This window comes from Triturus cristatus, chromosome 3_2, assembly GCF_964204655.1.
Source record: "Triturus cristatus chromosome 3_2, aTriCri1.1, whole genome shotgun sequence".
NCBI classification, from domain to species: Eukaryota; Metazoa; Chordata; class Amphibia; order Caudata; family Salamandridae; genus Triturus; species Triturus cristatus.
In genome coordinates, this window is record NC_140584.1 from 1030978312 (window position 1) to 1031004144 (window position 25833).

At 45.8% G+C, this 25833-nt stretch overlaps 1 protein-coding gene across 1 annotated transcript in view; it reads left to right on the forward strand.

The window, feature by feature from the left end:
• The window catches only part of BUD23 (BUD23 rRNA methyltransferase and ribosome maturation factor), a 114304-nt gene that overhangs the window by 81587 nt on the left and 6884 nt on the right, over positions 1-25833 (forward strand). The window contains exons 9-11 of the mRNA XM_085649674.1: positions 8447-8492; positions 8600-8661; positions 12849-12938. Coding sequence (XP_085505800.1) covers positions 8447-8492; positions 8600-8661; positions 12849-12938 — 198 coding nt within the window. The remainder of the gene's footprint in view (positions 1-8446; positions 8493-8599; positions 8662-12848; positions 12939-25833) is intronic.

A 25833-nucleotide genomic window follows, 5' to 3' on the forward strand; every position in this document is an offset into this window, starting at 1 on the left:
CTTGTGTACTGTGATTGTATTATTATTTATTTAATCAGCAACTAAGAGAAAAGAAGATAAAGAGATATATTTTCAGTATAATTTTTAAGGTGTAGTGTCGTTTTTGGAACGGATGCACGCATGGTTATTGTGTGGGTATGACGTATGCTTAGCACGGTGCCTGATCCCTGACCACTCGAGCCAAGCTACCACAGTGTGTCTGGGAGAACACCACCACCCTTCCCGGTGTGGGAGTGTGTTTTTCTAACACATATGATTTGAAGAGCGATCCAAATCTAAACAACCAACATGATTACCATGTTCTACCTCAACAAGCTGGGCGACACGTGCTATCCAAACTTTCACAGAACATATGGAAGTGGACTATACAAAGAAGTATAATGCTAGTAACGATACACCTACTGCGGGTGTACAAATTACAGAAGCAGATAGGCAAACACGAGTGGGAGCTAAAGCAAAAGGTGGTAGAAGGCATCCTTTAGAAGTAGGGCACACGACACTGGCATTTTGCATTTTATTGGGTTGCAAATAAGACTAAGCTTTGCATCCAGATATCAGCACCACCGGTCAATAGGGAATTCCCTGTTGATAGAATGGTGCGGAAAATGTGCCTTTTCTTTAACTCGAATTCCTTGGATACCCCTGGTGATACAGAAATGCAATCAGGCTAACACAACCCTAATTCTAATAGCCTTCCAGTGGGCCAGACAGCCACGGTTTTTAGACTTACTTAAAATGCCACAAGACAGAGGCATGAAGCTTCCAGGACATACTGACAATACAGAAAGGTCAGGTATACCATCCGTAACAAGCTATCCTAAGCCTAGCAGCCTGTTTCTTGAGGACATAGAATTTGGTCGCAAAGGCATTCCTGCAAATGCCAGAAGGCCAACCACAAGAAAGTGTTAAAATGGAGCCGATGCATACACTACTGTAATAGGAAAGCCTTCATAAGGGCTGGACAAAAGACATTACAATAGTTGCCTGACGCATCTACCAGACAAACTCTTGTACTCCTTACTCAAGGTACATTTGTCAGCCATAGTGGCATATACAAAGGGAGTAATAGGGAAAAGTTTCTTTACCACACCAGGTAGCAAATGATTCATAGAGGGATCAAAGAGACTAGCACCCCCAAGGGCAGTGCCAACACCTATGTGAAATCTCAACCTGGTGCTGACACAACTGATAAATACACCTTTTGAACCCATTCGTACTGTGTAACTCTTATATCCAACGCTAATGACAAGCTTCCTAATTGTTATCACATCTATAAAGAGCTTCAGGCCATTACAACACAGGAATCTCAATTACGAATACACAAGAGCAGACTAGTGATGAGAACAAACCCAGTTTATCCCAAAAGTGGTGTCACATTTTCATGTTAACCAAGCCATACAATTCCTTGCGTTCTTTCAGCACCTTTAAAATGCAGGCAGAGAGAGCCTTATGCACACTCGGATGTTAGCAAAGACATTAATCGCCAACTGAACTTTTGTGATATGGATAGTCTAGACAATTCAAGAATGTCCCGAAACGGTAGGCGTGACATGGGGAGGAAAGTCAAACGCACACTCGACAATGTACAAGGGAGCAACACTTGCCTTCCTGGCTTATATATTCTTAAACGACATTTGCATGGCAGCCACGTGGTCCTCCATGCACACCTTCACAAGACATTACTGTATGGACATTCAAGTCAATAAGGAGGCTTAGGTGAGACAAAAGTGTTGAAACACTTGTTTGCAAATGCACACTCTGGTAATCCCAGTCACTCAAGGGAAAATAATTTCAGCTACAAAATCAGTGCACAGAACGTGAGTCCAGAAAAGATTTTCTCTATAATAGAAAGTTGTTACCTTTAGGAGTAGTTTTGTAGCTTGTAGAAATTTTCAGAATTCACATGCGACCCTCTCATCTCCCCAGTTGAGGTACATTTGTGAGGAGGGAAGATAAGCAAGGTATAAGAAAGGAAGACAGACAAAGTTGCTAAAGTTGAGGGGAGGTAGAATTTGAAGATGGTGACTACGTTGAGACATTTCCGAGACATACATGTGGCATCATTCAAGGAGGAACAAGGGTCTAAATGGTCGGTGACTTGATCACTCCCACAACAGCAGCCTAAGGAGAACCCTGTACACACTGGAAGTTGGAAGGGCAGTTATGTGAAACTTTAAAAAAAAAAACAACGATCAGAAAGGGGAACCAAACCCTTCGGGCCCGATTCACAGAACTAACTGAAGACAAAATCCTAAACTTACTACCATTTTGGTATTCACAGAAGACACTTACTCATTTCGGTATTCACAGAAGGCACTTACTCATTTCAGTATTCACAGAAGTTAGGAGTCCTAACTTTAGGACTCCTAAATGCCTTCTGTGAATACCAAAAGTCTTAAAATTAGGATTTTTCTCAGTTTAGTAGTAGTAAAGTTAGGAGTCCTAACTTTAGGACTCCTAAACTGAGAAAAATCCTAATTTTAAGACTTTGGGTATTCACAGAAGGCATTTAGGAGTCCTAAAGTTAGGACTCCTAACTTCTCTGAATACCGAAGTGAGTAAGTGTCTTCTGTGAATACCAAAATGAGTAAGTGCCTTCTGTGAATACAAAAATGGTAGTAAGTTTAGGATTTTGTCTTAAGTTAGTTCTGTGAATCCGGCCCTTCATCTCTTTATCCCAAACAAGGAAAGGCTCCCCTGTCACTAAGGTAACTATTGCAAGATGGAAAGTACAGACAATCCAGACATGTTACAAGGCAGCAGGAGTGTGTTTGGGAGAAAAACCGAGAACATGCTCGACAAGGAAAAAATGAGCAACACTCCCTTTATCGCTAGCATATCTTTAAATGGCATCTGCATGCTGGCCACATGGTCTTCCGTGCACACTTCTGCCAAACACTACGATGTTGACATTAAGACTAACAGGGAAGCTCATGTGGGACAAAAATGATTAAAACACCTGTTTACAAATTGCACTTTTTGGTCATCCTAGCCTCTCAATGGAAGAGGATACAGCTGAAAAATAAGAGCACAGCATGTCTATCCAGATAAGATTCACAGTACAAAACAAAATGGTCAATAGAAAATCTACAAACATCATTGCAAGTAACTGCACAAAAAAATATTATTGCACGTAACATTGCACAAAGCCACCTGAACCTGACGTGGTCCCTTTTTAAGAACCTGTAATTTACAAATATTATGGTAAGCTTTAATCTTAAGTTTACTGGCTCCAATAACCTTTGAACACCACCCAACCTGTGTTTTTGATCAGCTCAGTAGTCGGTCTCCGTCCCGGTAACCTCCATGCAGGGACCAGGTGCATACGGTTAGCGAACTTAACATTTTCCAGTTAGTTGATATTGTCTTGAACAAAATTTTGAGACGCATATTAGCCAACTTAATTTGAGATACATGAAGCTTGCTCGTTAAACCTGTTGGCGTATGTATTCTCCATCAACCAGAAATCACATCCTGTAGGGTAAAGTTTCCTGCTTACCGTGCCAATGGGTAGTCGTTAAATCCGGTCCAACCGCCTGAAGTTCACTTCAAGATAATAAGGTACTTTGTATAATAATGTAGTTTGGCCAAATGGTCATTGAATTAGCTTTGCTTACGCTCTTAAAAACCTCTTCCTTGCACCATCTAAATAGGGCTTTTTATTTAGCAGTCATGTTGACTGGCTCCCAAACTTTACCACCCCAAAAGGGCTTATATCTTCTGATGCCGACTGACCCCCATAGGATGTAGCCGTAATGTTGCCAGCCAGGATTTCTTGCATTGTTTCGTCCCATTAGATTACCAGCCAGGAGTCTACAGCCAAAACTGTATTCAAGGTAATGAAGGCATTCCCCCACAGCGAGATTAAATTGCTTTGTACCTTAACCTTGGAGGATACATACCTATATCTGACACCACCTGAACATTTTCTTCCAAGCAATAGGCTTAAACCATTTTTTTAGGCTTGTAACAGAGCAACCTTATTGGAATGTAAGCCCTCTGCATGACTCTAAGAAGCTGTGCCACCCTGCCCTGAATTACCGTGTCTGTAGGGGCCTGTGTTCAACCACATGGTCAAAGGTTCAAATCCCGGCGGGTCCACTCAGCCTTTCCTCCTTCCTTCTGAGGTCGATAAAATGAGTACCATTGAGGTGGGTAACAATAAACATCTGTTATTCAGTGCCAAGATACCCATGGGTGAACGTGCACTTTACAAATACATGTATTATGTTATGAATAGCCAGGCATTTACCCCCTGTGAGTAGATCCTTCATGTGCGCCCACAGAAGGTGCACCATATTATTTATTTATTTTGTCAGCATCTGAGCTTTTCTCTGTCTGCCGGATACCCAAAGTGTACCCCTGTTAAGGGGCGTGACTTCCCTCATGTCAATAGACTATGCAGTAGCTGGCCATCAGGCGGCATTATTCTAGTTATTGGTACATCCCCTTTCACCTGTACGGCTGTGGGAACACTGCCTAGTGGTTAGCTCCAATAAAGATCTGTTCATTCTCCAGAATGGAGTTCTGTTGTGGCTGTAATTCAGTAAGAATGCTCTTCTATGTACATTCCAGATGTTGAGTTCCAGACCTATTTACATTGGAACTCTGTCATCAGGTGAGCTGTGGTGCCTGGTTTTGATGGCTCTTAGAGTTGTTGTCAATAAAACTACTACAATCTAGATGGTCCTAGTGGAGTATTTCAACACAACAATTTGGTGTCACTTGTACAACACCAGGACCTCGCCAGGCAAACAACTCTGATGTGGCGATTAAGAGTCCACACATTTTTAGGTCTCGCCTACGCAGCGCGCATGCGCTGCATAGGAAAGAGACCTGTAGCCATCTAGTGCCTTTTTCAGGCTAAAACGTGCACATATTTCATTGCCTTCAATGGCAACGCGTGCACGTGTGGAGATTTACTTGCGGGAGCGCGCGGCGCTATATGGTAGCAATTATCGCTCCTGGTGCTGCTCGCTCTCGCAAGTGAAACGCTTTCACTCGTTTTTCATGGTGGTGCAACCGTTGCTGGATTTACCTGCCTGTGTCCACAATGCGCGGTATCTCCATTCTTACAAGAAAATTTCAGTGCCCCCACCCCTCTCGTAGGGAGACAACTCCCCTCCCATCAGGGACATTTGTTTTTGGTTTTCATCAACAAACCCCTCCTTTATGTGTTTCTGAAAAGCTAAACCCTTGGTGAGTGAGCATAACAAACATGGCACCCGCTCAACATAGACACAACCTTTAGCGGAACCGCCACAAAGCTTATCCGCGAGAGGCAAGTGGGTATCTATAAAGCGGTGGTCCTGTACCAGAGAAGTGGAGGCTATCCCATGTCGGGCTTAAGTCTCGCCCAAACCTGCTAGGACCTATAGTGCTCTATAGAACAGCCATGTGCCTGTGCGGGTCAAAGTTCATCAAGCGATGAACTAAAATGACTTTTTCCATTTAATATAAAAGTCTTCCAAGGGCATCAGGTAAGCACATGATTCAACCTACAGAAACCCTTAAACTTCTTCTCACTAGCCACAATCGGGGATTTTTTAGGTAAATTCAGAACACGTGGGAATGTAATGCTATCGAGACCCCACTCTCTCCCCCTCAACCCCCCCAGTTCAGAGCATCGCCAGCTGTTGCCAGATATCTCGCCAGGGCCTTCCTCATGATCGACCCTGACCAGCAGTAAAGTGCTGCTGTCAGGCCCAGAGGAGGATTTCACAAAGTGCTGACGTCTCATAAAGCGCCTTATCACGCTGGGATCAGAGGACTTTGAGCGGCAAGGAGACTCCATTAGGTCAGTTTGCACTTTTAGAGAGAATTTACAACAGGATTGAGCAAGAGATCCGGGGGCGGAGGAGATCTTAAAATGCTCAGCGCTCTGACGTCGGTTCACAAGTTCACTAAGTGAAAGTCATTCCGAGGAGTCTTCCCGACGCTTTTCCTCGACAGATTCCTAGTGGAAGTGAAAGCACGTGCACCAGTGAAAAGGGCGGGGTCGGTGGGGGATGTTGTCTCGGGCTGTTCTTTTGGGGGCACAAACACTCGTGGGGAACACACTGTTGCCTCAAAGGATGTGTCCCTAAGTTCATAAGACAGGAGGGGTTTCCCTCAGACCCTACTGATGTGTGTGGGGAGGGGGGCTTTAGCATATCTTTCAGGGGGCCCCCTTGCGTTTTGTAACACCACTGGGTCCTATGTTTCTACTGTACTTAAGCTAACAAGCATTGGCATAGCCAATAGGCTCGCCTTTGGGACCTTACAAGTGTTTAGCCATGTAACAGTTGTTGTTGCACCAAGGATATTGTGCTGGATAACTAAACACTTATAAGGTCCCAAAGGCGAGACCAATTGGCTATGCCAATGCTTGTTTATGTAACCATGTGCACCCTGCCACGCATTTCAGACTTCAAAACAAACTAACAAACTTTAAAAGTGAATAGCTTTTCTGTCATTGTTTTCTTCTTGTATTTGCCAACTCAGCATCTACCGGTTTAAAAAAATATATATAAAGGTGAAAGTTAATTACGCAAATCGATGATCTATGCCGTGCGCGCGGCTGGGCTACAGCAACTCTATGCTCGTGTCTCACTGGAGACTTCCTCAAGTACAGAAACCGTGCCATTCTAAGTAGACACTCCAGACTGCCATGTGAAAGGCACTCTGTATAAACAAGAGAAATCCTTGCTCAGCTCCAGCTTGTTCAGAATCGGGACACGTCTCCATAGGATTTTTTTAGGTTGAGCCTAGCAGCAGCGCGCATGCGCTGCTCGCTCTGCGAGGCATGCTGTATTAGGGTATGCATTAGCAGCCCTGCCCACTCTCCGCCCATATTTGTCATTGCCTTTGTTTCATTGTCTTTCGTAAACACTGGCTTCCGATTGATTATGAGGCTTGTTTAGTCCCTCCTTAGTACCGCCTTGTCTCCATTTGTTACCGCCCATAATGACTGGACCTTTACTTGCCATGTTACACGGTGTGCATTATAAGTAGGTGTGCACTATTTTGTTTATTGCGCCTGCTGTAATCAAATACGTGTGACTAGTTTTAGCGACAACATGGGCACCGCACCTCAGGAGGCTGGAGTTTTGCCCTTCAGTGCCCTGCACCCAGGTCCTGGCAGCTGTATACAACTCTGGTCTCTTGAATCCCAGCTGCATTAAAAACATGCAATACATTAATGTTTGGAGTTTTTTTATATGTTGCTAATGAATATTGCATTTCTTCTCTATAGCTAAATTTTGTAGGGGTTTTAGTGTCAATATTATTTTAAAAAGGAAGGTATGGTATTTGTATGACTCTTTAGGACCTGAATCGTCACCTCCAGCTGAAACTCTCATTTGATTAATTTTCAGGTCCTCGCCCTTCTTTCAATTTGGACTGTTAATTGGCTGCTGACTGTTTCCGGCTAATTTAAACACTACACAACAGTATTAGCTTATTACCGTGCACGTCGTCTCATAGGAAACTTGCGGCTGACATGCCCTTCGTAGCGGTTTATTTTCTGAGAGCAAGTTCTCTCCGAGTTTGTGCTGTATTTCTCGTTTGTAGGAGGAGCCGTTATTGCTGGGAGTGGCTTTCTGGCTTCGTCTTTGTGAGATGCGTGTAGTTCATCTGGTGGTTGAACCCCGAGTTTGTAAAGTGGGTGCTAGGTCTCTTCGTCCTATGGAGGGATGTCGAAAAGCATTTGGGGTGGCCTTGTTTATAAATACCGAGCTTTACACGGGGGAATGGGGGCACGGATCAGAACGAGATGCATGGGTCCACAAACAGTGGCGCCACGGTGAAGCGATTTGTGCAGGGCACAGAGGCGACCGAGAACAAGACATTCTTTGGTCAGATTGAGTGTAATGTATTGTGAATGATGAACTCGAGCATCTACACAACTAACAATTCCAATCCAACCCACATCATTCCACGGCACACCACATCCATCCATAACACACGGGGAAAAGACATTGTCATTTACCATGCCAATAGCTCTATCGCAAGTAAATGCGAGACCTATTGCATTTTCAATGCGTGTTTTACTTGTTACATTTTGATTCCATCTCTGTTCAGAGCAATACAAGGCTCTCAGTGCAGTAGTTCATCCAATTAGTGCTCACAATGGCCTTTCAGACTCGAAGAGCTCACATTTTGGGATCAGCTAAGCCCATATGTTTACCATGTCCCCCTTTTCAGGTTCGGTCTCTGAGCCAATTTTACTTTATTTCTCAAGTTCTTGGGGCTTTCATAAAAAGCAGGCGGACAATATTTTTACACTGAGTACCCAGACTTAATTTGTAGTGTATTGGGCAAAAAACCTTAGACCATAAGCGCTGACCAGATCAGCAGTTCACTATGAATGTCTCTATTTCTCTAACATGTTGCATAGCATCAAGCATTTCTTGTCGATGTTCCCTCTGCCAAGTTTTGCTGAGCTTAATCTCTTCTCTCTTCACAGATTCTTCCTTTGCCTCTTTGCTGGGATTTCTGGTGTTTTACCAAAGGTGAGATTGTTTCTATGATATAAACCGTGTCATTTTTTCCTGAGAAATGGTGTGTTGGTTCTGTGATGAGTAAAATCATTTAAAATATTTTTCGATTAATCTTTCAGGGCTTGGATGCAGAGTGCAGTGAAAAGCAAGATTCATCTCATGCTACATTCACAAATCAAAGGTATTCAATCTGTGCTGGCCTGTGGCTCAAAAAGAGATTATTAGTGGTCTGTGGGATTTTTCTCATAGCCACAATTACCAATTTAAGCTTGAGTTAAGCAACTGTGGTATTTTACCTCTACAGGTTAAATACAACTTTTACAACTTGTGGTCTTTCTTGTGTGTATGTTTCCCCCCTTATAGTTTTACCGTACCACCCATCCAAAACCCCCTCGCCCCCTGTGGTCCATAAACGTGACTCACTTTGGCCTTTTGGGAACTCTCACCAGGCCCCTTTCTCACATCTTGTGGCCTAATGTGGTACCTCCACAAACACGCTTTCTGTCCTGCTGTGAGTTCCTTTGTTAATCAATCAATCAAACATTTGTAAATCGCACTACATACCTGCGAGGGTCTCAAGGCGCTGGGGGGGAGAGGCTGCTACTGATCGAAAAGCCAGGTCTTGAGTGTTCTCCTGAAGGTCAGCAGGTCTTGGGTCTGTCGTAGGCTCAGTGGTAGGGTGTTCCATGTTTTGGCGGCGAGGTGGGAGAAGGATATCCCGCCGGTGGTAGTTCTTCGGATGCGCGGAACGGTGGCAAGTGCGAGGTCGGCGGATCGTAGCTGGTGGTTGGGGATGTAGAAGGAGAGTCGACTGTTGAGGTAGGCAGGGTCGGTCTTGTGAAGTGCCTTGTGTGCGTGGATGAGGAGCTTGAAGGATATCCTTTTGTTGACGGGGAGCCAGTGCAGGTTTCTCAGGTGGGGGGTGATGTGGCGGTGGCGTGGTATGTCGAGGATCAGTCGTGCCGAGGCGTTTTGGATGCGTTGTTGTTTGATGTGCTTGGTCGGGGATCCCGCGTAGAGGGCGTTTCCGTAGTCGAGTCTGCTGCTGACGAGGGCCTGGGTGACTGTCTTGCTTGTGTCTGTTGGGATCCATTTGTAGATTTTGCGGAGCATGCGGAGGGTGTTGAAGCAGGAGGAGGAGACGGCGTTGACTTGCTTGGTCATTGAGAGCATTGAGTCTAGGATGATTCCCAGGTTACGTGCGTGGTCTGTGGGTGTCTGGGCTGTCTCCAGTGCCGTTGGCCACCAGGAGTTGTCCCAGGCTGAAGGGTTGGAGCCGAGGATGAGGACCTCCGTCTTGTCCGAGTTCAGCTTCAGGCGGCTGGTCCTCATCCAGTCGGCGACGGCCTTCATTCCTTCGTGGAGGTTGGCTTTGGCGGTGATGGGGTCCTTGGTGAGGGAGAGGATCAGCTGAGTGTCGTGGGCGTAGGAGATTATGTTGAGGTCGTGCTGTCTGGCGACGTGTGCAAGTGGGGCCATGTAGATGTAGAACAGTGTCGGGCTGAGGGAGGAGCCCTGGGGTACGCCGCAGATGATCTCGGAAGCTTCGGATCAGAATGGGGGGAGGCGGACACTCTGGGTTCTGCCTGAGAGGAAGGATGTGGTCCATTCCAGAGCCTTGTCTTGGATCCTTGCGGCGTGGAGTCGTGCGCGTAGTGTGCGGTGGCAGACGGTGTCGAAGGCGGCGGAGAGGTCTAGGAGGATGAGTGCTGCGGTCTCACCGTTGTCCAGCAGGGTCCTGATGTCGTCGGTGGCGGCGATGAGGGCGGTCTCAGTGCTGTGGTTGCTGCGGAACCCTGACTGAGAAGGGTCCAGGATTCTGTTTTCTTCGAGGTATTGGGTTAGCTGTCTGTTGATGATCTTCTCGATGACCTTGGCCGGGAACGGGAGCAGAGAGATGGGCTGGAAGTTCTTGAGGTCTCTTGGGTCTGCCTTGGGTTTTTTGAGGAGAGCGTTGATCTCGGCGTGTTTCCAGCTCTCTGGGAAGGTCATGGTCTCGAGGGAGAGGTTGATGACGTTGCGCAGGTGGGGTGCGATGGAGCTGCTTGCTTTGTTGAAGACGTGGAGCGGGAATGGGTCTGACGGAGAGCCGGAGTGGATTGTGCTCATGGTCTTGATCGTGTCATCGATGCTCACGCTGGCCCAGGCTAGCAGGGGGTCGTAGTCGATGATGTGAGGAGAGTCTGTTGTGTTGCTGTATGTTGGGGCTGTCTGGGTGTTGAAGCTGTCGTGGAAGTCTGCAATCTTGCGGTGGAAGAAAGTGCCGAGGGAGTCGCACAGGGCTTGTGACGGCGGGATGTCGTTGGTGTTGGAGCTGGGGTTGGAGAGTTCCTTCACAATGTTGAAGAGCTCCTTGCTGACGTGTGCGTTGTTGTCGAGGTGGTCTTTGAAGGAGGTCCTCTTAGCAGCCTTGATAAGGTGGTGGTGGTTACGGATGGCGTCCTTGTGTGCTGCGAGGCTGTCCGGGGTCTGCTCGCTGTGCTGTTTCTTCTCTAGCTTCCGGCAGGCTTTCTTGGAGGCTAGGAGTTCTGGGGTGAACCAGCTGGCCCTCTTGCTGGTGTCTCTGTGGGGGGGGTTTCTTCGGCGGGGCGAGGGTGCTGGTGCAGTTCTCGATCCAACGTCTGAGGCTGTGGGCCGCGCCGTCGGCGTTGGAGGGTTCGGTGGGTGGGCTGAGAGCGAGGTTTGCATGAAGTTGATCTTCGGTGATTTTGTTCCAGCAGCGGCGGGGAATCTGTTGGGTGCGGTGGTGTGTGGTGGGTTTCTGGAAGGTGAAGTGGATGCAGCGGTGGTCGGTCCAGGGGAGTTTGGTGGGGTGGTTGAAGGAGACGTGCGGGCTTGGGGAGAAGATGGGGTCGAGCGTGTGGCCGGCGGAGTGGGTGGGCGTGGTGACGAGTTGCCTCAGTCAGAGGTTGGCGAGGTTATCGATCAGGGTTGTGGTGTTGCTGTCGTTGTTGTTCTCAAGGTGAACCATAAGTTAACCATAGAAAACAGTCTCCCACATCTCGTTGGGTATTGTGACCTTGACATGATATGTGCTCTCTCAACTCTTCTCAACCTATGTGATCTCTCCTTAGAGCAGCTCTTCTAAATCTGGTCAATCATGACAGTTTCAACACAATGCCCCTTCTTCCTCTTCTAATGAGCTATGTTCTCTGCACTTAGAGCCTCATTTCTACCTCCTGTGGCTTGTATGGTTTATGCACATTTTCCCTTTTCAGCCACCTCTAGCGTATTCTGCTGGTTGCTACATACACTGCAGTTTCCTTTAGTTGGCTTCTGTTGTCTGTTCCCTTGATTTCGCTCATCCTTTTTGTCATGTCCTATACGAATAAAGCACAGATACTTTTTTATTGCCGCTTGTGGTCTGTCCCACGAGTGGCTACATAAGATCCAAACTGCACACTTTGTGAGCTATTGCCCAAACACAGAATTATGTTGTACCATTGCTTGTAGTGTAGCCTGCCCTTCTCACAACAAACCTCCACTATACCTTGACTAAGAGCCCCTCTTCTAGCTCGTGATGTCTCCCTACTAGTCTGGCAGACAAGGTACACCCTCTTCTTGTCATCTGTACAAGGAGAATCACTCTTCTACCCCTCTGTTTCTTTAGCTCCCCCCTTCTCTGTCTTGGTTGTGGTGTCTTCTTGTAGCTCTGTAGGATTAATTTTCCCTGATAATACCTTTCCTAACTTTACCTTTGTTTAGGTGTCTCTTTAGATGTAGAGAGCCCCAGTGTATCTTTTTTTCAAATGTCTCTTCCCTTATGGCTATCCTGGTTGTCAGTTTTCCCTGATAGCCCACGGAAGAGAAAGAGTAACAGAGGACAATTGTCTTGGATACCACAGTCATTGGTTTCCTTGTTTTCCTGCCTCTGACATTTCTGTAGATGAAGGGGCCTTAGGGGACCTTCTAAGTCAAAATGATTATCAGATGCTAGTTTTTCTAACTGTTCCATTCATTGTCCCTCATTATACCTAATGTGCCACATTAAACTATTCATTAATTTTTCCCCCTGCATTACTTACACCTCCTTTTGCTGCTCAAGTGCCTTTCCTCTCTTTCTACTGCATGGAATGTACCTTTCTATACAGAGACCACCTTCTCTTTACTCTATGTGCCTTCCTCACCATTATCTCCTCTGGCTTTTCCTGAATGGTAATGCTTTCTTCCCTCTCTTTAATCTTGACATTCACCCATATGTTTTTTGGTCCTTCTTCAACTCCACCACCCACATGTCCTGCAATGACTACTGAAGTCAGTGCATTAAGTAATAAGCATTTAAGATGGAGAAGTTAGTGATGGAGACTGGCTTGTGTTAAAATATCCAGCACTTAACATTAGATGGTTGATTTCTCTCTGGCTATACAGGATTCGCTTCCGAAATGCAAAGGGGAAATCAGCGAAGAAGAGCAAAGACTGGATCCTAGAAAAGAAAGAACGGCGCAGGCGACAGGGAAAGTGAGTGCCTACTCAGTGCATGTATTGAACTGTTTTTTTTTATTCACGTGAATTAGATTATCTCCTTTCTGTGTTAAATATACTTGAATTTTGAAATGCACTAAGAATATGGAAGAATGTCATTAAAGTGAATTTAGAATAAAGTGACTAAACGTCTGAGTTGCTCGCCATATATTATCACATAGGGGGCAAAGTGGAGTCTGACCCTATCCTCGTAACTAGAATAACTGTTTCCTAATATCAGTTCCAGTGAAGAAGGGCGTTAGAACATTGGGATTTCCTTGGAGCTGCTCTACTCATAGAATGTTTTACAGTCCATCATCTATGTATGGAAACCGTTCTTGACCACACTCGCCATTCAAGTACAGACACTTGAATATGGCATTAAATGACATTATAAAGCAATACTACTTTTGCCATATATTGAGCCTCAAACACTTTGTGATTGCAGATCTGGTACTGTGGTGGTAAGGAAGGCCTCTTAGATTCCAAGATGGTGCTGAACAGCTAGGCCCCCTGCTCCTGCAATGAACCCCTGCTACACTTCATAAAATCCTATGCAACACACAGTTATTCACACTCTCCTGGAGCCTGGAGATTCTTGATATGTGGGAACTGACCTGCAAAATAACATTATTGCTGCACTTTAAAATGCTGTGCTTCCAGTGCGGCTCTTAGGGTAAAATCATGACTGGGCAGTACTGGGCTGCAGTGAGCCAGATTCGCCTGACCGTAGAACCTAGAGCTGCCAATGAGGAAGAGGCAGGAAGTGGAAAAAGTCAACAGAGATATAAAGCGGAGCTATTGAGGAGCAGTTGCTAAAAGATGGCGTTACAGAACTTGATTGAGGAGGACCACTAGGCAGTCAGTGGGTCTACAGGAAGGCAGTGGGAGGAAAATATACTGTTCACCTCCTCACATCCACTATAGAGAGGATCAGACAATTTATGATGCAACACAGGGCTGTTAACAGGGGGGGCATCTGCTGCTTGGCAGTCCGTGTGAAGTAGGGAGACACTGCATCTTTTCGCATTAACTACAGAGGGGACAAGTTGTACTGAATGAACCTCACTCTGGAGATGCTGACTGGTCCAGAGCAACACACAAGCTGGGGTTGGAGTGTGGGCAGAGGAGCAGCAGGCTAGGCAATGCAGAGAGACTTGGTTGATGGTTGAATGTGGGGCTCAGCTGCTGTGCTGGAGGGGAGGCACTGCATACATAGACGTGACTTGCTGTGCAGGTTAGCTGTAAGTGTAGTTAAATCAGGTTCTGCTTTGGATAGCTGTCCTCCGAGGATTTTGGTCGCTCTCTCCAATCAGCCTGCTCCTGCTATCTGTCCCTTATTTAATCGGTTAACACAGCAACTTAGGTCATGCCAATTCCCCCCCCAAAAAGGGCAACTTTCCCTAGCCAAACTTTCCAACTATGGTCCAGTCTTGTTGCACCCTCTGTTGAGCTAGTTCTTGGAAGGGCTAATAAATAAACAACTCAGAGTTCCTAGAGGTCAACAAGATCCTGAACCTATCTCAATCTGGGTCCGAGACATCTCTAGTAGTGGTCAATAACCCTATCAGATGCTCATTAGACAGTAACCTACCATCCGTGCAGGCGCTGCTGGACTTGTCCATAACATTTCATTTGATACTGTCTTATTCTAGGTTACACGGCATACTGCAAGAAATTGGTGTATACAGGACTGCTCTACACTGGCTTGGCAATTTTCTTTCCAATAGAACCCAAACCATGACTTTGGGTTCATTTAAGTCTTGCACTTTGGGGTTGGACAAGGGGGTGCCCCAGGGCTCCTGCTTAGCCCATCGATGTTTAACATATATGTTACACCTCTCGCCAAGATAGCAAAAGCATTTGGCTTTGAAATTATATTGTACGCGGACGATACACAGCTTTCAATCTCTGTTGATAAAGATCTGACGAAAACAAGAGAAATCTTCTCTGCTGTAATGACAGCAATTGCTGCCTGGATGACGAAGAATTGTCTCCAGCTGACCACCAGTAAAACTGAGATTGTGCTATATGGCAAATCTCAAAAGTTATGAACCTCTGATTGGTGGCCTTCTGAACTCTACGCAGCCCCTACGCCCAAACATATGATCAAGAACTTGGGAGTCTAGCTTGACCTTCTCCTTTCTATGAAAATCAGGTTCTATCCACTATAGGCTTTTGATTTCAGACTTTTCCCCCATTTAGAAGAGCCTTCCCACTTCTTCTAGTTACAAGGAGGAAAACAGTGGTTCAGGCTCTTGTTGTTAGCCGACTGGACTCTGGCAACGCGCTATGAGCCTCAGTTAATGGCACTCTGCTTTTGAAACTGCAAATCTTTCACCCAGGGCTGCCTCTGCTTTCCTCTTGCGTTCACTGGACTGGTTACCAGTTCAGAAGAAAATTGTTTTTAAAATGTGTTGCCTCACCCACAAAACCCTGACAGGAAAGGGTCCCAGCAACTTAGCCTCAAAGCTAATTTACAATCCTCCTTCCAGACTCCTTAGATCTAGGGATAAGGCTCTCCTAAGGACTCCACAGGTCAAAAAGTCCCGATCGGGGGCAGGCCTTTCTCGCACCTAGCCCCTCTCCACTGGAACGCCTTACCTTTCCACATTCATACATGCTCAGATCACCTTCGTTTAAGCAAAGCAGTTAAGACTAACACGGTTTTAATTCTACTACCCTCGCTTGCCACTGATCTGTTGTTGCTCAGCGATAACCCTCCCGGGGTGATGCACACACATTATATATTAACGTAGCATAACATAACAAGAGAGACACAGATTGGGATTTGTGAAAGACAAAAGGAGACTCTGAGTGGGAGAGGTGTGTAACTGAACTAAAGGTGGAGACTATATGAAAGCCACAACAAATAGAACAATCGAAAAGAGCAAAGGGATGGAAAGGAGTGAGAGTCTTCAGTAGAAGAGCAGTAGGGTGACATTGTGTTGCCCTTCAAAAGCAAGCTATGCACTTGTAGTTAAGATAATGATGTTCAACCAAGTACTCCTCTCCTTCTGTAATGGGTAGACCACTTACTTTGTCCTTTAACGTTGGTCACATGGGGTTCTGGAATAACATTGCAATGGAGGCACATTTCTCCTGAATCCTAGGAAGGTTTGGGGAGTCTGAGGTGTGCTCACATTTTAAGCCAAATTTCAGAAGGCTGACCGATAACAAGCAAGAATACTAGATCAAGAGGAATCCATGTGTATTATCCATTGAAACAAACTGAACAGCACACCAATTTGGAGATGGCACTGGAGGGAGAGGGTGTCATATATGATGTCTACACCCCTCACTCAGCAAACCCTCATTGACTGAATCAGGGTTCTCAATCTAAATAGATGAAAATGGCAGACAAGATGGAAAAGAGGCTGATTCAGACTATCCGAGCTCCAGAGCGAGATACATATATAGGAAAAAGTAAACTAGCAAATGAAACACCCATAGAAGAGACTACTTCTCGGGAACTTCAGAGAATGAAGAGAACTCAGCGACTTGAAGACGCATATGAGGACCTTGAAAATTGCTCATACAAAGACACATTCAAATCAGGAATGAGAGGAGGGCAATATTGATATCCATGGATATATGAAGGATCTATTCACTGCAATTCTAAAAGGTGTGAGCCAGGAGTGAAAATTAAATTGGGGAAAGCAGGTTGGGAGGGGTAAGGGAGAAGATCGGAGTTGACAATAGGTAGCGATTTTAATGTGACGATGCATGGGGTAATGAAAGTCTTGAGAGCTTGGGAGACTAACCTACAGGCATCTCAGCCATTTATCCAGTTGAATGTAAATCCCTGGTCTCTAGGACCACATTCTTTAGTCCAATCAGGCAGACCTGTAGAATATTTGGGCACAAAAATAAACATTTAGCAGTAGACAATTGTGTATTTGCTGCATTTTGTGGCACTTTATTTGATACATCTTAATTAGGGTTGCATATTTTTAGACTTTAAAATGATGGTAACTGTTCCAGCAGAGAATATGGCACTTTCAAATAAACCTGTTTAACCTAAAACCGTAGCAAATGTTGTAATATATATCTCTAGGAAGCTGGCTTTTTATGTAGTGTAACAAAATGAGGTACAATATTTAGAAAGTCCAGACGACCCTATTGGCTTACAGGGGTTAAATCTATAATCCCAAATGATCTCTTTTGTGGTAGTGTGGGTAAGCAGTTTAGGTTTATCAGAGGGTAGTGTTAAGCATTTGTTGTACAAACATAGTCAATAAATGAGACATACACTCAAGAAGAAACTTGAGATCAATTAAAGAAAATAGCATGTATTGTTATAGAATTTTTAAAACCAAGAACTTCGTAATCGGGTGTGTCCTTTTCCAGTTATCAATTTTTACAGTTATGCAAACGTGTCGCACACGTGTGGTAGTGGTAATACCTTCCTATGGAGAAAGAGACGTATATTGCATACTAGGATTTGCAATCATATTTTGGGGGTCTCCTTTAGGACTTAAAGTGCTAGGGGTTCCAGGTCACAGGATCCACCAGCCGTCCGGTTTTTACCTGCCCTGGAGTGTCCAGGTGCAGAGGTTGCAGACGGGTTGGTAGCCTTGCGTGTTACACCTAGAAGCAGCTTGCAGAGGGGAAGTTGGTCACAGGCCTGGAACACCCAACAGGGGGCTCTGTTGGTGACGGTCTTGGGAGCAGGAGGGCACAGTCTGTTTGTGGACCCGGGCCAGGGAGCTCGGTGCAGAGGGTTTTGGTTGGCTGCTCTCATGCGTCAAAGGCACTCAGAGCTGTTGGTCAGGCCTGCAGAGGGGATGAAATCAGGACAACTCTGTTACTCTCGATGCTGGCCTCTGCATTGCTGACGTCCCTTGTAGGCTGGCTGGTCTTGGCGTTGTTGGGGTCTGGATTAGACTTCAAACAATCCTTGGTTGCTGCAAGAGGGCCGGCACCCCAGGTATTTGTGCAGTGTGGCTCCAGGGGGTCCTGGAGTTGCCAGATATAGTGAGGATATGGATCTGACCTCCCAGAGCACAGTGACCTCCTCTTGGGCGGCTACTGTGTGGGTGGACCTGATGGTCAGCAGAACGGTGAACCAGACATTGCGGTCTGTGCCCGCAGGTTACAGGGAAGTGGCTCCTCCACTTCAAGGGAGATGCTGACTGATTAGCGCAATGCTGGCAGCCCTCCGAGGCTTTTTTAGGATGCACAGCTGCAAGACGAGTCTGGTTGTCACAATTGTTGGAGCAGGAGTATGCAGTCATGGTTAGGCGCTAGACGTCCACTGCTGGTCCACAGTTCTTGATTCTTCGGCTCTTCTTGGTCGCTCCTCTTTAGTCAGGCGAATTTGAGTTCTTGATGGGAGGGGACCACCTAAATACTGAATTTAGGGGCGTTAAACGGGAGGGGTGGGTAGTAGCAAATGGGCTGCTTACCCTTGGGGTCACTAACCCCCCCCTATATGACCACTTCTGTGGAGAGTGGGTATAACCCTGTCCCAGCGTTCTTAATTCCACCAAAATTAAGCTGGTGGAATGCTTCCTTCATGGAGCACATCTGGCAGCTCAGCTTAGGGGTGTGACTAGCCTGGTGGTGCAACCCACCTACTTGCATATCTAATTTCCCGCCTGTACTGGTGACAAATGGGCTTCAGGACAGGGGGTGGCATCTCCTAGGTCTGGGAGAAGACTGGGTCGCACATCAAAGGTGGCAAAGGCTTTGAAGCCTCTGGCCTTGGTATGCAGATTCACTAGCTATCCTGCTTGAGGAGATGTAACCAGCTCCTGCCAGAGCAGGCATTGTTTCTGACCTCTGAGAGCATGGGCTCTCACCTCCAGGGAGTCAAACTCACCTGTGGAGGCAGACTGGAAGATACCAGTCAGCCAGCACAAAAAGAGACTGGTAGGTTTTCAGTGGGCACCTCGAAGGTGCCCTCTGGGTGCATGTTGTAATAAATCCACTACTTGCATCAGTATGGATTTATTAAGACAAGGTGTTTCAGCTCAACACCATAGGTGTTAGTGAAGCCATCATGTAGCTGGGGAACTCGTAATGACCAGTGACCTGTATATGGACTAAGATGGCTTCTCTGTTCACTTGTATTATCTAGCATTTGAACTAGACAGCACAGTTGCATATCTGCTCATGCAGATATCTCCTCACTTATCATATAATGCACCCTGCCTTACATTTATTGCAATACCAAAGGGGATGATGCCACGGCACTGGAATCAAGCTATCCTGGCTGAAGAGGGGTGAAACCCCAAAACCGGTCCTAGGATGTTTGTTTCCAGTCCAGGGAGGACCTAGCCATGCAGTTCGGGCTGGACTGTTCCCATGGGGCACAGGGTCAAGACTGATTTGCATATGGCTGGGTCCAAACTGGAATGGCATGGTGAGCAAAAAAACGATGGATCTCTGTACTGGGGTGAATGTATGACATTGTTCTGCATTCTGTCCATCAATAGTTCTTTTTGCATTTACATTTATTGCATGCAGTGTCTGTGGGCATGGCACAGAGGGTGTGTGGCATGTTGTGTTTTCACATCTGTCTGCTCCATTTCACACAGGCTGCAATGGTAGTCTGCATGAGTTTTGTGGTGGGTCCCTTAGGATGGCAAGGAACATGCTGCAGCCCTAGGGATCCTTTTTAGGTCTCGCCTAGCGTTGCAGCTCATGCGCTGTCGCTTGCGAGATCTATTGCCATTGGTTTTCTGTCTGGCTACTTTGGAAGTGGGGTTGGTGACGGTCCTGTCTCCCTTAGGCCCCGCCCATCCGTTGTCTGTTGCTCGTCATGCATGCGTTGTGTCCTTGCCTCAAGCTCGAGCCCCCCTTCTCTGAGAGGCTTCCGTCGTGTCCCACCACCGCAAACCGGTGCTTGTTCTACAGTGGCGTTTGCATTGCTGGGCGCACACAACCTTTCACGCAGGAGGAGTTACCACTTTAATGTTTGAAAGGCGGGTGCCACAGGGTGCCCGCTTTTACGTTTACAAAAGCTTCACACGTTCACTTCCCTGCCCGTATTTTTTGAAAAAGCAATCCCTTTTACCTGAGTGCGGCTTTCATTGCTGGGTGTATACAACCTCGTACACAAAGGAGCTATGCGATCAAGTGTTACGGTGTCCACACGCTCCACCGTGTCTCGTATGGGGAGCTTGTTACATAAATTATGCGATGTGGCTGCTGTGAGAGCAGGCTCTGCTTCCGGACCTACAGAACTGCCCGAGGCTTAAGAACTAACCCGTCCACCTGCAGGAGCAGCACGCCCCTCCCCACCCCTACTCCCTTGCATTCTCATCAAGCTCTAGAAAACTGACTTGTGTGTGTGCATGTATGCTTTCCCCCTCTTTCAGATCTGCCCTCCTCTTGACCCTCCCCCTTCCTTTCTTTCCCTATCTGTCAATCAGAAATCTTCCTTTGAACTGGGAGAAACAAGCATTTGCAATGCAATAGGTCTCGCATTACTGTAAGTTTGAGCTATTGGCGTTTCATTATTATTAGCTACGCCAATAGCTCAAACTTTCAGTAATGCGAGACCTATTGCATTGCAAATGCTTGTTAGTACCCATGCTGTAGGTTCCAGGGGTACCATTTACTAGGGACTTACAGAAGTGCTAAAGGCCTTGCCAATTGGGAAACAATTGAGCAGTTGCGCTGTTTTAGGGAAGATAACTGGCACTGGGGACCTGCTTAGCAGGAACCAAGTGTACTTCAGTCAAAATTGTATCAAATACCAGGCAAAAAGTGGGGGTGACTATTTAAAAAAGGAAACTTTCCTTCAATATCCTTTTTGGGTAGTAATTATAAAACCAAGGTCACGCCAAACACTAAAACAACAATATTGCCCATACCCACAGAAGTACACCCAAAGTAACGTACATCTTTCTCTTCCACCCCTAAGAGAGCCAGTACTTGCTTGCATACCTACTCCTTCGCCGTAAAGCAGACCATCCCAGACAGTGTGCACACCCCCAAGTGTCTGTATGGTTTTCTTACCATGTCCCACCTCTGTACCTAGTTGTGCCACCATTCCATACATACATGGTTCCCTGCCAACTCCCACTCACCCTCAAACAGTCCTAAATCTGTTCATATATCTCAAAATAGTATAAGGCCATCCTGCCCTCCCCCATAACCAACAGCCCTTTACCTAATTTAATGTCGTAAACCAACAAATGCTACTGTCCAAAACCTAGAATCATCTCATATCCTACAACAACTACACTCCCATGCTTGTCATTCTGCCATACCTGCAACACCAGTGTCCCATAGCTGCCATCATGTAAACCATCACCCCACCCCAAAATCACCAAAGCCCCAAACGTTGCCAGTAAACACAGGACCCCAAATTTCTGCTAGATGCCCTGCAGAGGGAGAGCCTGTTTTTAGAATCAAGTGTTATTTACTTTTGCAGTTTTTTGTTTTAACTTGTTTTTGTGTAGCACTACTTAACACTGTTTTGCTGTGTTTTCAGCACTGAAAATACGCTAGGTGATTTAGTCACACTGGAAGGCTGAGTTACTCTTCCTGGGATTTAAACTTGTGAACTTCAGATAATTTACATTCTAGCATTGTTTGGGCTACAGCAAAGGGTTTTCTGTAGTGGTGGTAAAAAAGGAGCAATATCAGGGTGTTTGATTGAGAACACCTGCAGTTCTCCAAGGATCCCATATATTCCAAAAGCAAATCTTGTACATCCAAAGTTTCCTAGTAAATTTAGGATTCCATTGTAAATTAGCTGTAAAACCAAATGTACATTTTCCGAATGTGAAAGGCTTTACTACCTGAATATTTTTTGTTTTAGGAATTGCATTTTTGGTTGATAAAGCACTAAATTGTGGTGCACAAAATGAATTGTATCATTTTACACACAATCCTCAATAAGTTCATGTTTAAAAACTGGTTCATAAATAGTTTTTCCACTTTGTGCCAAATTCTGGGGTCTTAGGTATCTCAGAGATGGTGGCCAATTTGGTGATTAGTAAAGGGAAAGACTCTAGATCTCCTTAAAACTTTTAGAAGTTCTAATAGCATTCCAGAGTTTCATTCATGCCCCCAAACAAAGACATTTTCATGTTCCAGGGTATTGGTATAGTGTAGTGTTACCCAATTACCTGGCTCGTTGTGCAGACATTAGTCTACAGTTGTGATTTGTTCAGTAGAGGTTCTCCACGAAGGGATTTTGTTTCTGAAACAAATTGGTATGAGTGGTTTCCTTGGAAAAGTGGGTTATCCTTACAGAGGGTTTTTTATAAAGATGGCAGAAGTAGTGGAGTGAAAGCGATCCCCCGGTGAATGTCAAGTGTTTCAGCATGGTGTTTTGCAGAGGACGCTCTGGTGTTTAGGCCCTCCTCCTAACACGTCGGCTATGACAGTCTTGTTGCACAAAAACAATGGGCCTTGGCCATCCCCAAATACCTACATACCCTTTCTAACACAGTGTTTGTGGTTTTTCTGTTACACATCTATGGTGTATTATTTGTGAACTGAGTTCTGATGGAAACATGCCTCTTGTTTCTCTGTATTCTTGCAGTTGGAACTTGTCTGTTCTGATTTTTTACTTTTTTTAGTTGTGAGTGGCACTTTCTTCTGTTGGCTGATGCTTCCCTACTCAAGGTTGTAAGAGTCCTCCGCACTACATGTACCTGTACCCATGTCTCCCCGCCTTTGTTTTCCTTGTTCTTCCAATCATCTCTGAAGTGCTATTTTTCCAACAGTCATCTTCGAGGTTCTTTTCCCGAGTCCTGTTATGTAGGTTGTGCATAAGAGACCAGGAAGCACATACTAAGGTTTCACAGAGCAAGGCATATTTTGGCTGCCTAATGCAGAATGGCTCTGCATCAGGTGAGTTTTAGCTGTCTGAGACAGCTAATGGATAGCTCTGCTTTCTACACTAAGTGCTATATTTGCAAGCATGTCAAGGGGTTGATCTGCCAAAAGTGAGGGAGTTGCTCAGCTGTCTTTTGAAAGTCAAGGATAGCTGTGGTTAGTATGTTAAGTGAGACTGTGACAGGTGAAAGACCGATGTCTGTACTGTGTGAGGAATAGGTAGAGCAAAGGACACCTCTATTAGTGGCAGCTGTACATGTGGTTTATTGCAACCGGCTCTGGACAAGTGGCAGTCTGTTCCCTGCCTTGGTGTAGTTGTGCTCTCAAAAGTCTTTGGTGGGCTTTAAAGACAGCTGCACCTTTTCACGAATTAGTGCAATTATCTCCCAGTGCAGGCTGGCCTCTTATCCTTTTTGCTAACTTATACATTATATGTAGATCTAATAGTTGAATGCAGAGTTGAAAGGCGTGTAGGTTAAAGGAGCACTATCCACTCATTTGCCTAGAGTTTGTACATTTCAGAGAAGAGAGCCACCATGGTTTGACACCTGATGGAATATCCTTGAATTGTTGAGCCAGACTGCATGCTGCACCCACCGATCCTAGAGCAATAGAGTCTAGGTTCACAAGCTTAGATCTTTGGTTGCTGATATGACTTTTTAGAGAGTTCGCAGTTGTCTAGGCCCAAACAGAGTTGTGCACGCAATAAAACAGATTAGGGACGTGATAGAAGGTGCATTATTCATTCTTAGATAACTCATGAAAAGAAATACCAAAAATAGCAGGTAGTTACCAGTCACCAGTACATGGATCAGAACCCCAACCCGGCAAACAGACATACATGCACAGATAACTTCTACATGTCTGGCTTTTATCCACTGGCCAATAATCTCCAAAACATGACTCTTCTGAACCTGTGTCCTAAACCAATTAAAGAGAAATGAGCGGAAGGTTAGGCCGCCCAGGGTGACCAGGAATAGGAAGGGGGTGTTTTTTTATGATGAAAGAAGTGCAAGGGCACATTGTTTGGGCTTATGTGATTTGAATGGAGGTATGTCTTATTCTCTCAATTGGGGATAACTGACAACGATGTAGATGTTGGGAGAGGCTAGCATAGTACTGAGCTGACAGAATATGGGGTGTACAAGCTTGGGCTTGGAGGGGAGGATGATAATAAGAAAAGCGATAGGTAAAGGGATGTTATGCCATATGTTATGCAAAGTTCAAATGAGAGCCTATATTATAATAGTAGAGGTAGTGCAGTGTTTGACAATGTTATAGCATTGGTAGTTATGATATGGTGTTTTATGTTATTTGAGGGATTGAAGTGCGTTACTCTACATTCTGTTGTGCTTTGTTCTGGTTGTCCATTTTTTATGCTGTAGTGTAGGAGACTGTGGTGTAGAGTGATACAGCATGGAGTGCTGTGGCATATACCCTGTGTGGTGGGATGTAATTGTATATTGTGCAGCGGTCTGGTATTGTAAGCTGCTATAATTTGGTATGTGATTGGATGTCGTGGTGATGTTGCAGGCTATTGTACGGCACAGAGTGGCATTGGTTTGGTATCTCATGATATGGCAAATGGGAAGGCAGAGAATGCATAGGCTGTGTTATATCTCTGGATATTTGTATAAGCACAGGTTCTGCTAATTACTTGACCTCTTGACACTTTGTACAAACATCAGTCTACAGTTGGGGGTTTTGTCAAAAGCTTGCTCCCGACCCAAGCAGGTGCTCGAGAGGGAGCAAAGGAAAACAACAAAGGCAAGCCAACGCTGGAAAGATAGGTGCCTCCCACAATCCACGCTGAACAAAGCGCGCTTGAGGATGAACGGAAGAAACTAAGGCTCCAGGCTGATATGGCAGTCGTTCTCTTGAGGAAGGAGTTCCACGATTCCCTGAAGAAGTTTCCCAGCCCATCAAGACCTTCAGGACCCGCAGAGGATGAGCAGGCAGACATAGATGTCTCCTCAACCCCAGAACAACATTAGGAAAACAGGAGGCATTCTTAGAGTTAAAGGATCACAAGGCTGCAACGCTTGAGGAACACGGCCAGTTCGACGACACATGGCATGACCATGACGCCAATCTCCCGAGGAGAGTGTGGATTAACTACCCATCAAAGCCTTCACCCCTGTCCTTGTACAATAGCCTCACCTAAAAGGCAGCCAACGCATATGGTGTCCAATTGGAGAAAGAAAAAGGCAGACTCTTGCTATCTGCTGGAAACCCTGATGCCCTCCCAGAAAGCAAATCTTTATCTGCCCATGCTCACCAGCTTCCTTCATCAAGAGAAGGAAGCTTTCAGAGAGTTAGCCACTGCAAGAGCAATAACCCCTTGTGGACATCCTGTGTAGAATAGCATTCGGCATAGGCCCCCTAATAAATCAAGGGAAACATCCATGCAGATTCCATCATTATGGCGTCCGCAAGAAAGCAACACAATGCTCCCATATCAGAGGCCACCAACATAGGAGAGTAAGAGACTGGATCTGGTGAGCAGGAAAAGGTTTGTAGAGGCAGCCACATTCTGGAGGATAGCCAACTCCAGTGCGGTACTCAACCGACATGGCCAACAGCAGTGCGACAAGATCTAAGGGCCGATACAACACCATCCAAGAGAGCCAAGGCCATAGTCCAGGAGGCAAAAAACATCACTAACTCCTGCTTCAAATCTGCGCTGGATGCGAAATGTACAGGAAGCAGACAGATGTGTATGGGCACAATACTCTGGAGAGACGCCTGGCTAAGAATCTCCGGCTTCAAACCAGAGTAACAGGCTTCTTGATCAATATGCTTTTCTCAGACGAGGCCCTTTATGGGCAGGAAGTGCACGAAGCACTGCAACAATTAAAGACCGATAAAGACCTTGCAAAGACAATGGGGCCACTGCAATTCAAAGAGTCCTTGAGAAAAGGAGGTGCGACTACCACAAGACCAACAGACAGGGCGGGTTGGTCTTCTTGATCCCAGTCATCAGGTAGGGTCATTTAAATGAAGAAATCTAAGAAGTTGAAGCACTATTCAACTTTTCTGCGCCTGTCTAAGTTATCCCACCTGGCGCTGGAGCATCGCCACTTTAGACTTA